Here is a 14,483-nt window from a genome sequence, read left to right as displayed (position 1 = left end):
TGAATTCTTGTCAAGTATATGTATTAGTCTGTGTCTAGTCGTTGTAGGTCCTGTCAAAGAGGTTGCACGCCACGACATCTATTTTATAATAAGGTTCTTACTTTTATAACAACGTTTAAGGAAAACAAGCTTACGCCAGAATATATTCCCATTTCTTCCTTTACATTCGTATTCTCATTAGGCACTCGGATAAAACCCGTTTATCATCCCTATAAAGAGCGTTGAAGCAATTCTTCCGGACCAATACTACGTTTTATTTTCAGTACTATAAATAAAGCGATACCTTCTTATAGATGTATCGCTTCGATCACTATCGGCATTCTCATATTGTATCCGTGTGAACATTTGCAAATGCAGACTAGCAATGAATGAAAATATTTAATAAACGTTTATGTATCGGTTTTAATTCAACCGTTTTCTTATTTCCTAATACCTAGTCTGGCCATAAATACTGCTATAATAAAAATAAAAAAATTGTATTGCAAATAGCATTTATTACTTTTGTAGTGTGTTAGTTTAATACATAAATATAAAACAATTTAAAGTATAAAAAGCTTATTCGGAGTGGTCTCCATTGGCTGCAATACAGTCCTTTAAACGTTGAGGCCAGTTATCAATAGAAGCACGCACTCTTTTCATGGGAAAAATTTTCACTGCCAATCGTACGGATTGATTTAGGGACTCCAAATTATCATGGCGTTTAGAGCAAGCCGTACTCTCTAAAACTGACCATAAATCATAATCCAGCGGATTAAGATCGGGACTAGACGGCGGCCAGTCTTCAGCTCTGATGAAGTCCGAAACGTTCGTTTCCAACCAAGACTGCGTCGACCGAGCTTTATGACCTGGCGCAGAGTCCTGCTGGAAGGATCATTCTTGATTATTGAACATGGTGTTGTTAAGTGGCTTCACTACCTTTTCAAGAATTGTATCTTGATACACTTGTGCCCATCTTTTGATACCTTTTTCACAAAAGTATGGCTCAGTCACTCCTTCATACCTCACCAAACCATCACTGAAGTCGGATAGTGCCCACGTTGCACTCTGTCGATTAATTGTGAAGCTTCCTTAGAGCTTTGAGCATAAATACGGTCATTTTGTTTGTTAAAATGTTGCTCAATTGTAAAAATTTTCTCATCCGTAAACAAAATTTACCTCTCTTTGTTTTTGTTTTTTTATTGCTTAGGTGGGTGGACGAGCTCACAGCCCACCTGGTGTTCAATGGTTACTGGAGCCCATAGACATTTACAACTTAAATGCGCCACCCACCTTGAGATATAAGTTCTAAGGTTCAAACCTTCCTTCAAACCGAAACGCATTACTGCTTCACGGCAGAAATAGGCAGGGCGGTGGTACCTACCCGTGCGGACTCACAATAGGTCCTACCACCAGTGATTACGCTAATTATAATTTTGCGGGTTTGATTTTTATTACACGATGTTATTCCTTCACCGTGGAAGTCAATCGTGAACATTTGTTAAGTACGTATTTCATTCGAAAAATTGGTACCCGCCTGCGGGATTCAAACACCGGTGCATCGCAACAACGAATGCACCGGACGTCTTATCCTTTAGGCCACGACGACTTTGTGTACCGCTTCAGTAGTTGTTTCGATTTTACCACCCTATTCTCTTTTAAATTAACAGTTAAGAAATGACCAGTACGTCTCCTATACGCTGCAAGTTCTAAGTCATCTTTTAAAATACGCGACATGGTTCTAGGTGCTATCTTCATCTCCCGAGATAAAATCTTTTACTTTCGGACAGGATTTCTTCGAATTCTTTCCCTTACTGCTTTGACCACCTTTTTCGTACGAGCACTACGTGGACGGCCAGATCTTTTTCTGTCACAAACAGAGGAGGTTTCATGGCACCTATTAATAGCCCGGTACATAAACATTTTACTAATACCAAGCGTATGGAGAGTTTTAAAAATTGCATTTGGCTCCATAACTACTTGGTGTAATGCAATCACAGCGATTCGTTTCTCCTTATCACCCCACTCCATTTTAACATCGCAAAATATTGTACAATGTATTGGCGCCAAAATGAGAAAACTCAATGAGCAATCATATAAAAATGACAGATTCCAAATTCTAATGTAATGTTTTGTTTATTTTTAATTGTAACAGTATTTATGGCCAGACTAAGTAGTTTTCGAGCGAATTAAGTGTTTTTAAATATGGTGAAACACAAATTTCGTTATTTTAATATTAGTTCGATTGAACCGAATTATTCTTAACTGTTCGGTACGAGATCAAATTGTAAATGTTTATTAAATAATGTCCACCAATCTTAATATCCCTAATAGTAATATTATGATTCCTCTCTACGAGCAGATTGAACGAATAATTGTCTATTATAGGTCCCATTGGGTTGTTTTAATTGGAAAACCGCTGATGTCCCTTATGGGGTCGTCGTACCCCTTTACGGAGGCCGGGACGGACCTCAGGGTGATCCCCACTGCCCGGGCAGAAGCTCCCTGCAACGCAGGTCAGGGGTGCCGCTCAAGGCTATCAGTATAGGTAGGAAAAAAAAATCGGACCGTCGGTCTACCGAGCAATATCACCCGCTCGGTGGAAGATCTTTCCTTTGTCGTATACCTACAAACTGGTGACCCCGACGTGATCTGAACACGCAACCTTCTGACCTCCGCGTTGTGGACTACATTAAAGTAAATCAATAATAAGTATTTATTTTTAAAAGTAACTAATCATTCGCATTATTCATTTTCACAAGAAAACTTATAAATAAACTATCAACTTGAAATTCTCGGAGACGAGACGTGTAAAACTTTGTTTTTATTTACAGTATCTTCAAAGCTCACAGATACCATTAGAATGAATAAACTCTTTTGAATTTCACTAAAAGCAGTCACTTCTCGACCAAGTTTGATAATTGCGACATGGCATCAATTGAATTTAAAATTATACTTTCTTGAACGAGCTGGTAGACTCTAGTGCACAATTTATTTATTCTCATGAAATATGTATAAATGATCGCATTTACAAACAGATAGCTTAACGTAAAAGACAATGGATTACTTCATCTAATTATGACTTGTTTTTTGTTACAAAAGAATTTTAATTAATCGAGAAATAATTAACCCAAAAATACTTTTGATTTGATTGAAATTTCGAAAGGATTTTATTAGGTATCATTAATATAGAAAAAAGTATTCACAAAACACATCTTTTTATACTCTCCATTCCTTCGTTGTCTTCGTATTAATACCATCTTCAACATCGTTTTTTACTTTACTTTCATTGTTCTTTCAGTTAATTAACTAATCACCATCATTGGTACCATCAGTCTACTTATTTCTATTGTTTTGTTTGCTTTCAATTAAATGGATAAGTAAGATGGAAATTCCAATTCAGATCTCAAAACTGTGTTGTTACAGTTGTTTTTAAGTGCTCTCATTTGTGTTATGATGTCTGCTGGCATGTATCAGGGGTCTTTAGCGAAATAAACATGGTATAAGTAATATGTAATGTGCCCTAAATTTTGCCTTTTTCTTGTTCATCGTTCCCTCACTGCTGAGGATTGCGACAAAATGTGAGATTCTTTCAGTGTTCGATCATGGGTGGCATGGACTGCACTCACCATCAACCGCTTCTTTTACCAGATCTGACCATCTGGCTGGTGTTCTGCCCACGGCGCGCTTGCCCTCTATGCGACCCGTAATTATGAGCTTCTCTAAGTCATGTCTGGGACACCGCATGATGTTTCCGAAGAAGCTCATAACACGTTCCCGGCAGATGGAAGAGAGCGTAGCAACACATTGTCTTACCACAATTAAGAAAAATATCTATCTGCCTCGGACTAATATCATTATTCGGATGCGAAAACTCACCTTGAATGTAATTAACAATCTTGCACACAGTCTCTCCGTAGAACCAAACGAGGGTGATGGCCTTGCTCAGTTGGATCGGCATACAAATGCCAGTCACGAGCAGGTCTGCCGCCGACAGATTCACCAGGAATATATCTGTGACACTGAAAAAAATGACACCTACTTGAAATGTTCTTATAAATTACTAGCCGTACTCGCCCGCTTCGCTGGGAATTTAAAATTAACATTATTATTTATTGTCATCGTTATTATTAGGGAGTCCAACACTCATACAAATATTAGCCTATCCATTAAGTACATATATTTTCTATACGGATACTAAGTTTCAAGTCAATCGGATGCATGGTTCAGTAGTTATAACGGAACATCGGTAAAAACCACTGTAGATTAATATATTAGTATAGATATGTCGGAGACGGTCAGTAGTTTGCTAGCAATACGAAGCACAGCGCGACTTCCGAGAGGTGACAACGCAATTGTAACGTCGTTGGAGCTCCGCTAACTTCGCGCTACGACAGAGCCTAGCCGATGGAGGCGCGCATAGACGCCATTTCACTTACCAAGCAGCCTTCCTGAAGAGCGGTGCCAGTTCTAAGAACTGTTATTCGTTTTCGTTTCCTAACGTCAAGAGAAGATTTCTAAATTATTCTAAGATAACAAATGTGTTTTGTGTACTCAATATTTCTATTAACTCGATCATCCTATTCGCCCCTATGGTGTCTGACGATGGACTTAAGAATGCAGTTTCTCCGACACATATATATAAACCATAATACATATAAAAAGTCATGCTCAAAACCTACCAAAGGTAGAGCAACTAGTGAATACCTTTAGGTACCATCGCCTTTTTTTTCGGGCCGGGATCCATACCTTATACGAGGTACGTGGGACTGGTCCGCCACTGCGAAACCACGGGCCCAAGGATGTTTTCAGAACCCTACCCATTAATAGACTTCCCTAAGGCACCACCGCCCTGCATATTTCTGCTTGAAGCAGAATTCTTTATGTTTTCTATATGTAATTCATAACCAAAATGTAGCAGTAGACAAAAATTCAGCAGTAGGCAGCGGTTAGCAGTAGGCAGCGGCTTGGCTCTGCTCCTGGCATTGCTGAAGTCCATGGGCGACGGTAACCACTTACCATCAGGTGGGCCGTACGCTCGTCTGCCTACAAAGGCAAAAAAAAAAAGAGTATGATTGCTATGAATAAAATAATTAATGGATAATCATGATTACGGTTTAAATTTATTTATTCAAAAATATAATAAATAAATTAATATTGTAAGCTGTTCATACAGATCTTAATCCGTTAAAGGCTTTTGTCTCAGACTAGCGAGAATCCGTCAAAATAATTTTCTAATTAATTGTCGTTAATGAGCTTGAAGCTTTCACTAACAAGATTACATAATTAATTATGAAAAATGATCTCTCATTACTCGTTTAGCTCATCCATAAATTATCGTGTTAAAAATATTCCCAGCAAATTTATCAACTTTCAAAACTTTTTAATTGTTCATTCTTATTCCTCTCATGCTAGCTTTATTCACAGTACAAAAATTGCTTTTAACAACATAACCAATAACCTATAAACTTTTTTAATGATGCGTAGGTCATTTACAGCTATGCCACTATTTAGCTTATATAATACATATTTTATTTTATTTAACAAAAAACTTTGTTATTGTTGTATTAAATTTTAATCAAGTATTAAGGTATTCTTTCTGTTCTAGAAATGAAAAAAATCGTTTTGTTTTTTTGCATATTTTCAAAGTTTAGACCCTTAAGAATATTCCCATAAACGGATTTATCATGGTTGGAACTATTTTCGGAGATATAGTTGATTTTGTGACGCAGCATATAAGTGGAGCGAATCATTTTATTTTTATTTTTATTGCTTAAGTGTCTGGACGAGTTCACAACCCACAGCCCACCTGGTGTAAAGTGGTTACTGGAGCCCATAGACATCTACAACGTAAATGCCGCCGCCCACCTTGAGATATACGAGGGCGGGATGATAAGTAACTAGCCTTTACTATTTAAAAAGTTAAAATTAAAAAAATATATATGCCATTTATAAATTCGTATCCCTGGCCACCTGTGTTCTAAATTTGAATTTGGTGGCGTGAACATTTTATTGATTTTTTGTCATTTGAAAATATATTTTGTCAAGTTTTTTCAATACGGATAAAATTGAACAAAGAGCGGTGATAAAGTTTCTTCATATAAAGGACATGAAGGGGAAGATATCTATGACGAGTTAAATAATGTTTTGGGTGAATGTGCTCCTTCTTATGCCACAGTAAAAAACTGGGTGGATGAGTTTAAAGGCGGTCGTACATGTGTCCAAAATGAAGCCCGCCCCGGACGTCCAAAAAGCGTCACGACTCCGGAAATGGTCGTGAAAGAACATGATATAAGTTGTCTATTATCAAAGGTGGCAATCTGTGCATTTGGACAAAAAAAAATTATTGATATGTCAATACAGATTGATTTGAATATAATCGTCTCCTTCAAAGAATACGGTTCAAAACCTGCATTAAATAAAGGTTAATAGTTAACCTGTTATTTATCTAAGATGTCGTTCCGAAGAGTTTTGTGACTGCCAATGGAATACAAAGTCAATAATTCGTTTTTCTGATTTACCAATCATTGTCCAAAAGTCAGATTGCCGGCTTTGATAATAGTCGACTCATATAGTTTAAACAGATCGACGATTGAAGTTATCTGAAACAGCTGACACTACAGGTAACTCAAAAGAACGGGTACATCATTACCCTAAGTGAGGAATTAAATATGAAAAAGTCATCGGCCCGTTGGGTGCCGCGATTGCTTACGCACGATCAAAAAAGGATTCAGGTGCAAAGCTCAAAAGAATATCTGGACCGTTTCAGAGTAATAAAGCCGATTTTTTACGTCAATTTGTAACAACAGATGAAGCATGGGCTCATTATTACACGCCAGAATCAAAAATTCAATCAAAACAGTGGACGCAATCGCGATGCTCGTTTCCAAAAAAGCCATGGCTATAAAGTCGGCTGGAAAAGTGATGGCTTCCGTCTTTTGGGATGCAAATGGGATCTTGGTGATAGATTACCTTCCTAAAGGTCAAACGATTAATGGAGAATGCTACGCTAATCTTCTAGATAATTTTCATCAGTGCACTCAGCAAAAACGACCAGGTTTAGCGAAAAAAAAAATCATCTGCCGTCAAGACAACGCTAGGGTTCACACATGTGTTAAATCTATGGCAAAAATCAACGAACTGAAGTATGATTTGCTGCCCCACCCACCTTATTCCCCTGATTTAGCGTCATCAGACTTCCACTTATTCCTTAAGCTCAAAACTTTTTTGGGCGGACAGAAATTTGCCACAAATGATGAAGTCCTAGCCGCTGTAGAGGAGTATTTTGCAGGACTCGAAAGATATCATTTTATGGAAGGCATTACTGCTTTAGAACGAAGATGGAATAAATGCGTAGAGTTTCACGGAGATTAAGTCGAAAAAAAAAAAATTATTACGAAAAGTTAAGTGTTTTATTGTTAGGCTAGTTACTTATCATCCCGCCCTTGTAAGTTAAGGAGTCAGTATTATGTTCACACAATCACACAATAAGCGTATTAAATTAAATATTGAAAAGAAGAGAAATTGAAGATTGATAATGAAATTTACTTCCACATACTTGTATACTTTTATACGGAAATTATAAATAAGTATCAAATGCTATTTATCCGAATTGTTCTACTGGAATTGTTTCTCAAACTTCAAATGCGTTTTTCTCGAAAATACTTTTTTAAGTGGTTGTCAAGTTCTAACCAGTTCATTCCTTTGGTGGAAATCTTCTTTATATCTTTATCTTATCTGCCTTGGATTTTAGAAAATTCCAATTTAAGTATTTTAAAAAAATATTCAAAATGTAAAAAACGGGGGTAAAACAAAATGTTTTTTAAATGTCCACGCCGTTTTGTGATCTTTTTTTTGGCCATCGTCAATGCGATAGCGACATCTTTATTGATTGAGAGTTTCTCAAATTTCTTGGTTTCAAATCACTATAAGGGTTGGAACTAGGTCAACCACAGGGCACCGTTTTTTTGTAGCCCTCACTTCAGCGGGCTGTAATTTGCCGAATTTTTGTTGTCGAACGAGCGAACAAGCCTGTTCATCACACGGATGTTTGTCTAATGTGGGAATCGAACCCACGACCCTCGGCGCAACAATTTGGGGCGCTAACAGACACCACAGACCACATGATAAGTATACAATGAAAATAATGAAAAGTATACAATGATTTAAAGTAGCTCTTTACTGCCAGCAATAACGAATTTTTACCAAGTGAGCTACATAGCTGCCTGCTTACTGATGGAGAAGAATAAGACTGCCTAAGTGGTAACATCTGACTTCGTAGTAAGTTGTGTTATGATTAAAATTTGTTTGTTACTGTCCTTGGATTGCTGGTGTCTCCGGGCCAGAATAATGACTCAGAAATTAGACCTGAATAAAACATCGATTAATTATTTTTTCATCCGTAACTTTAGTTGACAATTTAGAAGCATCCCTAAGGCGTGTTAAAACTTTATGTCATCCGAATTTCATATTTTTTCACGAAAAATCCGACTGTGAACAGAGTATTCATCTACTTTTGACACAGAGAGGCATATAAACTAATAAATCAGCAGTCTCGTGGCGGAAACACTATCAAGTCGCCGTTATTGGGAGATATCTTATTTAGGACAAACAGCCGAAGAAAAGAGGAACATTAAATTAATAACAGACAATGCTCAAGACTTGGATTTTAATACAAGTCATATAAAATTTTAAGCCATGGATTAAAACAAATATGGTATCCGTGAAAGACGATATGTGTAAGAGGTGAGTGAGCGAAGAAATGGTATTTGATAGAGGAGTATGGAAGGAGAGAACGTGTTGCGCCGACCCCAGGTCAGGAAAAGGGCAGGAGAATGATAACATTTTAAACCAGTTTTTAAAAAAAATATGAAATATGGCGAGAAAATGTGAATTGGGACACAACGAGATTATAACTATAGTAAAGATGCCTTCTTATAAGCTTAAATGCTAGGCGATTTCACTACCCTCGTGATGCCGTACCGAGGCTGCTATTGGATCCGATAGTCATGAAATTATGAATATTGCTCTTTCAGGATAAAACTACTTCTGATAGGAATAAAATAGGATAAAACTACTTTTTTCTGCCTACAAAGTCAATAAAAAAAATAAAAAAAACTTCCTCACAGAAGTAGAGAAAAATGTGGTAATGGCCCTTGTAGGCTTTCATTATGTCCTACGATCAATAGCCAATGCTACGAAGCCATCGCCCGAAAATAATCCTCAACATAATTTTTCACATATACCTATATACATCAAGCAACATTCGAATAGTTTGTCTACCGAGCAACAATACATACGATGGGGGCTTTCCACTTCTTAGGCTCAATATCGATTAGAATCGGGTACGAAAAGCCGGATGTGGTGAATTCGTTTCCCGGATAATTCGATTTTATTAATGAACCCTGCGGCTGCAAGTCGCCCTGCGATCAGAGCCAAACACTTTTAATATCCTGGTTAGAATTGAGTCTGCTCGATCAGCTAATTGTAGATATGCGACACATCCGGGCACGCCTAACGAAGCAAAAGCACGTTACCTAGTGGATGCGAGCCGTAACTACTCGTCAAACACCGGCTCACTTCAGGTGGTATACTTCGACAGAGTCGAGGTGTCATCGCTCGGGGTGAATCTAAGCATATTCGTTGCTCTTAAATATTAACTTTATTATCTATGTTCGTTGCCTCACTTAGGAAGAATGAAGGCGCCTCGGAACTGTCATATCGTTTCGTGCTGCGCAATCCCTTTGTACGACTACCCACCCTACGCCCACGATGTCGACCCTATTGTGACAAATGTAGGTATATAAAGATATTTTCTTTTTGAAATATTTTCTTTAAGAACTCGATAAAAATATTACTTTTCATCAAACATTATTGAATCCTAACAATGACTTTATATCTATGTCGCATCCGGGTCAATAGTTCGGAATATCAACGATACACAAACGTCAAAGTGACAGAATGGCCGTGTCGTGGTTGACGACTTTTAGTAATATTAAGACGGTGGTTTTGATTATTATTTTAAATGATGAAATGTTGTTTTGATAAATATCACAAAATAAAGGGTAGACTCCGTAACGCCACAGTTATAAAATGGCGGTACGTGGACAGAGTCGTGGCATTCGTGTTAGACAGTGATTCCGTCCGTTTCAGTCAGTCAGTCAGTCAGTCAGTCGGTCTGTCGGTATGTGCAACGAAACTGTCGGTTTATCCTGTCATTGTGAAAGTTGTGTGTGTTGAGTTTCAATAATTATTATTGAAAAGTTTTATTTACTAAACTGAGTTCAATCGAATACGAGTGATGACGAAACTACCGCTTAGCCATCCCTGGCGCCCTGCCTACGACATCTATATATTAATACGTGAACCAAAAACTTTGTCCTCTTTTTTATCGATCGTAAACGGTCTTCAACAATGCCAATAAATATCAGTTATTTTTTTTAATCATCTAAACGACTTCTGAGCGTTTTCATTTATTTTTTTTCTTATCATTTTTGTATGCAATAAGTCATATACATTGAATATAATATACGTTTATATGTATGTGACAAATTTTTTCTTGTATAGTCTATCCAATCCAGTGCAAACTTTGTACATTTGAATTTTTTATCAGCTCTTAAAATAGGACCATCAACGTATGAAAAATAGTGAATTGCTTCAACAAATTGATTTATTTTTCATATAAGGCTCTTCTTCTCTAAAAGTGGCACCTGTGACAGAGAAGCTGAGAAGTGCGCGTTTGGGATGGTATAGACATGTGATGAGACGAAATGAAAATGAGGTTGGTAAAAGAGTGCTAACTATGAATGTGGAAGGATATAGAAGAAGAGGTAGACGTAAGAAGAAATTGATGGATTGCGTGAAAGACGATATGGGTAAGAGGGGATTGAGCGAAGAAATGGTATATGATAGAAGAGTATCGAAGGAGAAAACATGTTGCACCGACCAGGTGACTGGGAGAAGGGCAGGATAATGATGATATGATAAGGCAATTGTGCATTAGAATACGACAAATTGTGAAGGATTTACTTAGCATTAACGGCTTTCATTTAAGTACGGAAAGACCGTGATATATAAACATATACAAGCAGGTGAAAATGTACCTGTGTTGCTACCATTTGAAGGAATAAACCCTTCAAGTATTCAAAGCATTCCAGAAACAAAAATTATTTCAATTCCGATTGTACTAAAGTATATATATCTTCAAAGGAATAGCTTTTTTTTTAAATTTTCGCATTAATATAGAACAATTGGGTGTACCTAATTGTATTTCGCGTCACGCTCGCCTTATGTTATATTGCACCACTTGGCTGCAATGTGGTCTATGCGAACGTAACTTAGAGGGTTAATAATTATAGAAATCAAATACAGATTTAGTATTACTAGAAGTCCCGCAGTAGTCGAAATTCGACTATAATTAATTGGAATTGTAAGTTTGTACACTATTATGATTGTATTTTATACTTCTATAATCACAAATTTCGCCAAGGCTACACTATAAAAAATATTAACAAAGACAAAGAATATTTAATCTGTTCTCAATTTGACAATATACGTCAAGAACAAAAGTTTGACAATAAATAGTATGCATGCGTGGGTGCGTCAAATACATGGTATGTAGTGTGTGTAATGTTTTCTTTATTAATTTAATGTATCTTTTATGCATTATTTAAAAAAAATATTAGCATTGTGCACTTCTTCTCTATATTCTCTATAAGTGTGCAAAATTTCATGGTCCTCCGTCCGCGCAATTTTCATAAAAAGGGATACAAAGTTTTTGCTTCACGTATTAATATAATAGATTTGTATGACGGAACTACAAATGCTATTTCAATTTAAAGTGAAAAATCATTACGCGAAGTAGTAATAGTCTTTTGTGTGAAACAATTATTGAACCAAGTGCGTATGAAAGATCAATAAATGAATGTAAGATGTAAGTAGATAGTGAAAGTTTAACAGTTTATTCCTTCTCGTATTTGTAATGATTGTATAAAAATAGAGTATCTATCTATTGGATATTAAATGTTTTTATAACAGATTAAGAAAATCACCTATTTTAATTAGTTTTTATAGTGAATAACTACTAAGCCAACATTTTAATTTCTATTTTAAGTCTTCTTCATGGAAGGATGGAGAAAATTCAAAGTACAATGGAAATAAATTGTTAATCTGCAAATGCCAGTGTTTGTGAACAGATTTAACATTTAACTAGAGAAAAGTGCGATACCAGTGAGTACAGCTACATTGCAATTGGGTCGGTCAATATCAGTCACCGGTATTTGAAATAAACAAAAAAAAAGAAATACCGCTTGCCTCAAAATGGACTACAACATATACGCCGTGTATTTTTGGTCTATTAGCCGTTTCACATAATTTAAGTCATGCGCCCGTTTACTATAAATACCTTTCAAAAAACTCCAGAGCGCTAATGTCACTCGTATATTTTTGACAACAGTATTTTTCCAAAGCTCTTATTTCACCAAGAACTCTACACATACATAAGAGGAAAATGCCTTATTCACACTTAGAAAACGGAGCCAATGTAATTCTTAGATTAACGGAGGACATGTTTCTTGCATTGGTTTGTAAGGCGAAACCAGGATAGCCCATGACCCTCATTCTTGAAATTGTCCCATTAAGAACAAGCAGCACCCGTTAGTGATTATCTAAATTTGAGCTTACTGAGGCGAGTAAGAAAAAAATTGGTGGAAAACCTTCTTATATGTTCTCTGCCGCCCAATATATTATAAGAATAGGCTATTGCTTCTTGTCAGTAGAATCAATCAGTAGTTATTACAAATGCTATAGAAATGTGACGTCATAATATGTTAGTATCCTCCAGTAATCATACATTACCAAATAGGTCGTGAACTACTGACAAGCCGCAGTATGTACTGTATGTACCGTGTACAATATAGGGAGAATTCTTATTCTATTAAGAATTAATTCGTTTCGGGGAATAATACGATCGAAATTCGAAGCCAAACTAACGAAAGCAGTTCTATGATTGTTCCATAGAAATTCCTTATTTCCATTCCTTAGAAATATGCGTGGCAAATTATTATGTTGTTTACAGATTTCTAATAATGTTTACGATCTTCCAATAACTCTAAAGTAAACGGGCGGTTTCTATTCTGATTCAAAACATAGCTCAGTGTTCAATCATCCAAGTGTTGATGATGGATGATCACATTCAATCCACTCACAATGATATTTTCTCCAAAATAATATAAATAATATTAGGTTCCGTGAATATTATACTATTATTATAATTACACTAGCCGTACTCGTCCGCTTCACTGGGCATTTAAAATTAACATTATTATTTCTCATCCCCACCAAGATTCTCATCATTAACGCCCCCGCAACTGGTGTAGGGAGTCCAACACTCATATAAATATTAGCCTATCCATTAAGTACATGTATTTTCTACATGGATACCAAGTTTCAAGTCAATCGGATGCATGGTAAGTATTTATAACGGAACATCCGTGAACACCACTGTAGATTTATACCTAGTCAGGTGATAAATTCTGTCACATGTTTAATGTAAAATAATTGAAACAAGTTTATTCATTATGTAACCATTCATATACCAAAATGAACTTAACAAAACATAGATTCTTATGACACTAAAGTTTATTCAAAATGACCTCCGTGATTTTGAATACAGGCCTTCAATCTGTGCGGCCAGTCGTCTATCGCAGCACGAACGAGGTCCATGTCAATATCGGCGGCTGCCTTAATCAAGGATGTCTTGAGTGACTCCAAATTGGGATGAGGCTTTGAGCACGCCTTTTCCTCCAAGTGTTGCCATATCTTGTAATCTAACGGATTCAAATCTGGACTGGAGGAGGGCCAGTCTTCGTGCCGGATGAAGTCGATTTCACGCGCCGCCAGCCAGTCTTGTGTGCTCTTCGCTCTATGAGCTGGCGCCGAATCTTGTTGGAATACCCAGTGCCTGTTATTGAACATGGTATGAGAAACAGGTTCCACAAGGTTCGTCAGGACTGTATTTTGATACACAACTGCATTCGTTTTTACACCTTTCTCACAAAAATGTACCTCTGTTAAGCCCCAATAAGAAACTCCCAACCATATCATGAGCGAGGATGGAAAATGACCTCGTTGGACACGCGGAATATGGTTGCTCGCTTCTTCACTACTGTGTGCGTACACCTTATCATTTTGTTTATTGTAGCTCTCTTTATGGTAAAATTTTTTTCATCCGAAAAAAGAATTTCCCGATATTTTTTTCCCGCGTACCGCTTCAACAAAGCGCGGCATCTCTTCAGTCTCAGGTCCATTAGACGAGCATTCAAACGATGTCCTGTTTTTCTTCGATATGCCCGAAGCCCTAAGTCTTCATTTAACACCCTTTTCACCGTGGTTCTGCTTAACCCCATCTGCAGGGCCAACAGTTTCTGCTTACGTTTGGGATTTCTTTGAATTCGCGCCTTCACAGCTTTTATCACTGCTGGAGTCCTAACAGACCGAGGGCACCCATT

General features: G+C 37.0%; 1 protein-coding gene across 1 annotated transcript in view; it reads right to left on the bottom strand.

Moving 5' to 3' along the window:
• NGR-A12 (neuropeptide receptor A12) overlaps positions 1–14,483 on the bottom strand; it is an 81,570-nt gene that overhangs the window by 50,859 nt on the left and 16,228 nt on the right. Inside the window, exon 2 of the mRNA XM_089736718.1 lies at positions 3,856–3,998. Within this exon, the coding sequence (XP_089592844.1) occupies positions 3,856–3,998 (143 nt within the window). The remainder of the gene's footprint in view (positions 1–3,855; positions 3,999–14,483) is intronic.

This window comes from Bombyx mandarina, chromosome 22, assembly GCF_030267445.1.
Source record: "Bombyx mandarina strain Sakado chromosome 22, ASM3026744v2".
Lineage (NCBI taxonomy): Eukaryota > Metazoa > Arthropoda > Insecta > Lepidoptera > Bombycidae > Bombyx > Bombyx mandarina.
Note: the sequence above shows the minus strand (reverse complement) of the source record. Positions and strands in the feature narration are given on the sequence as shown.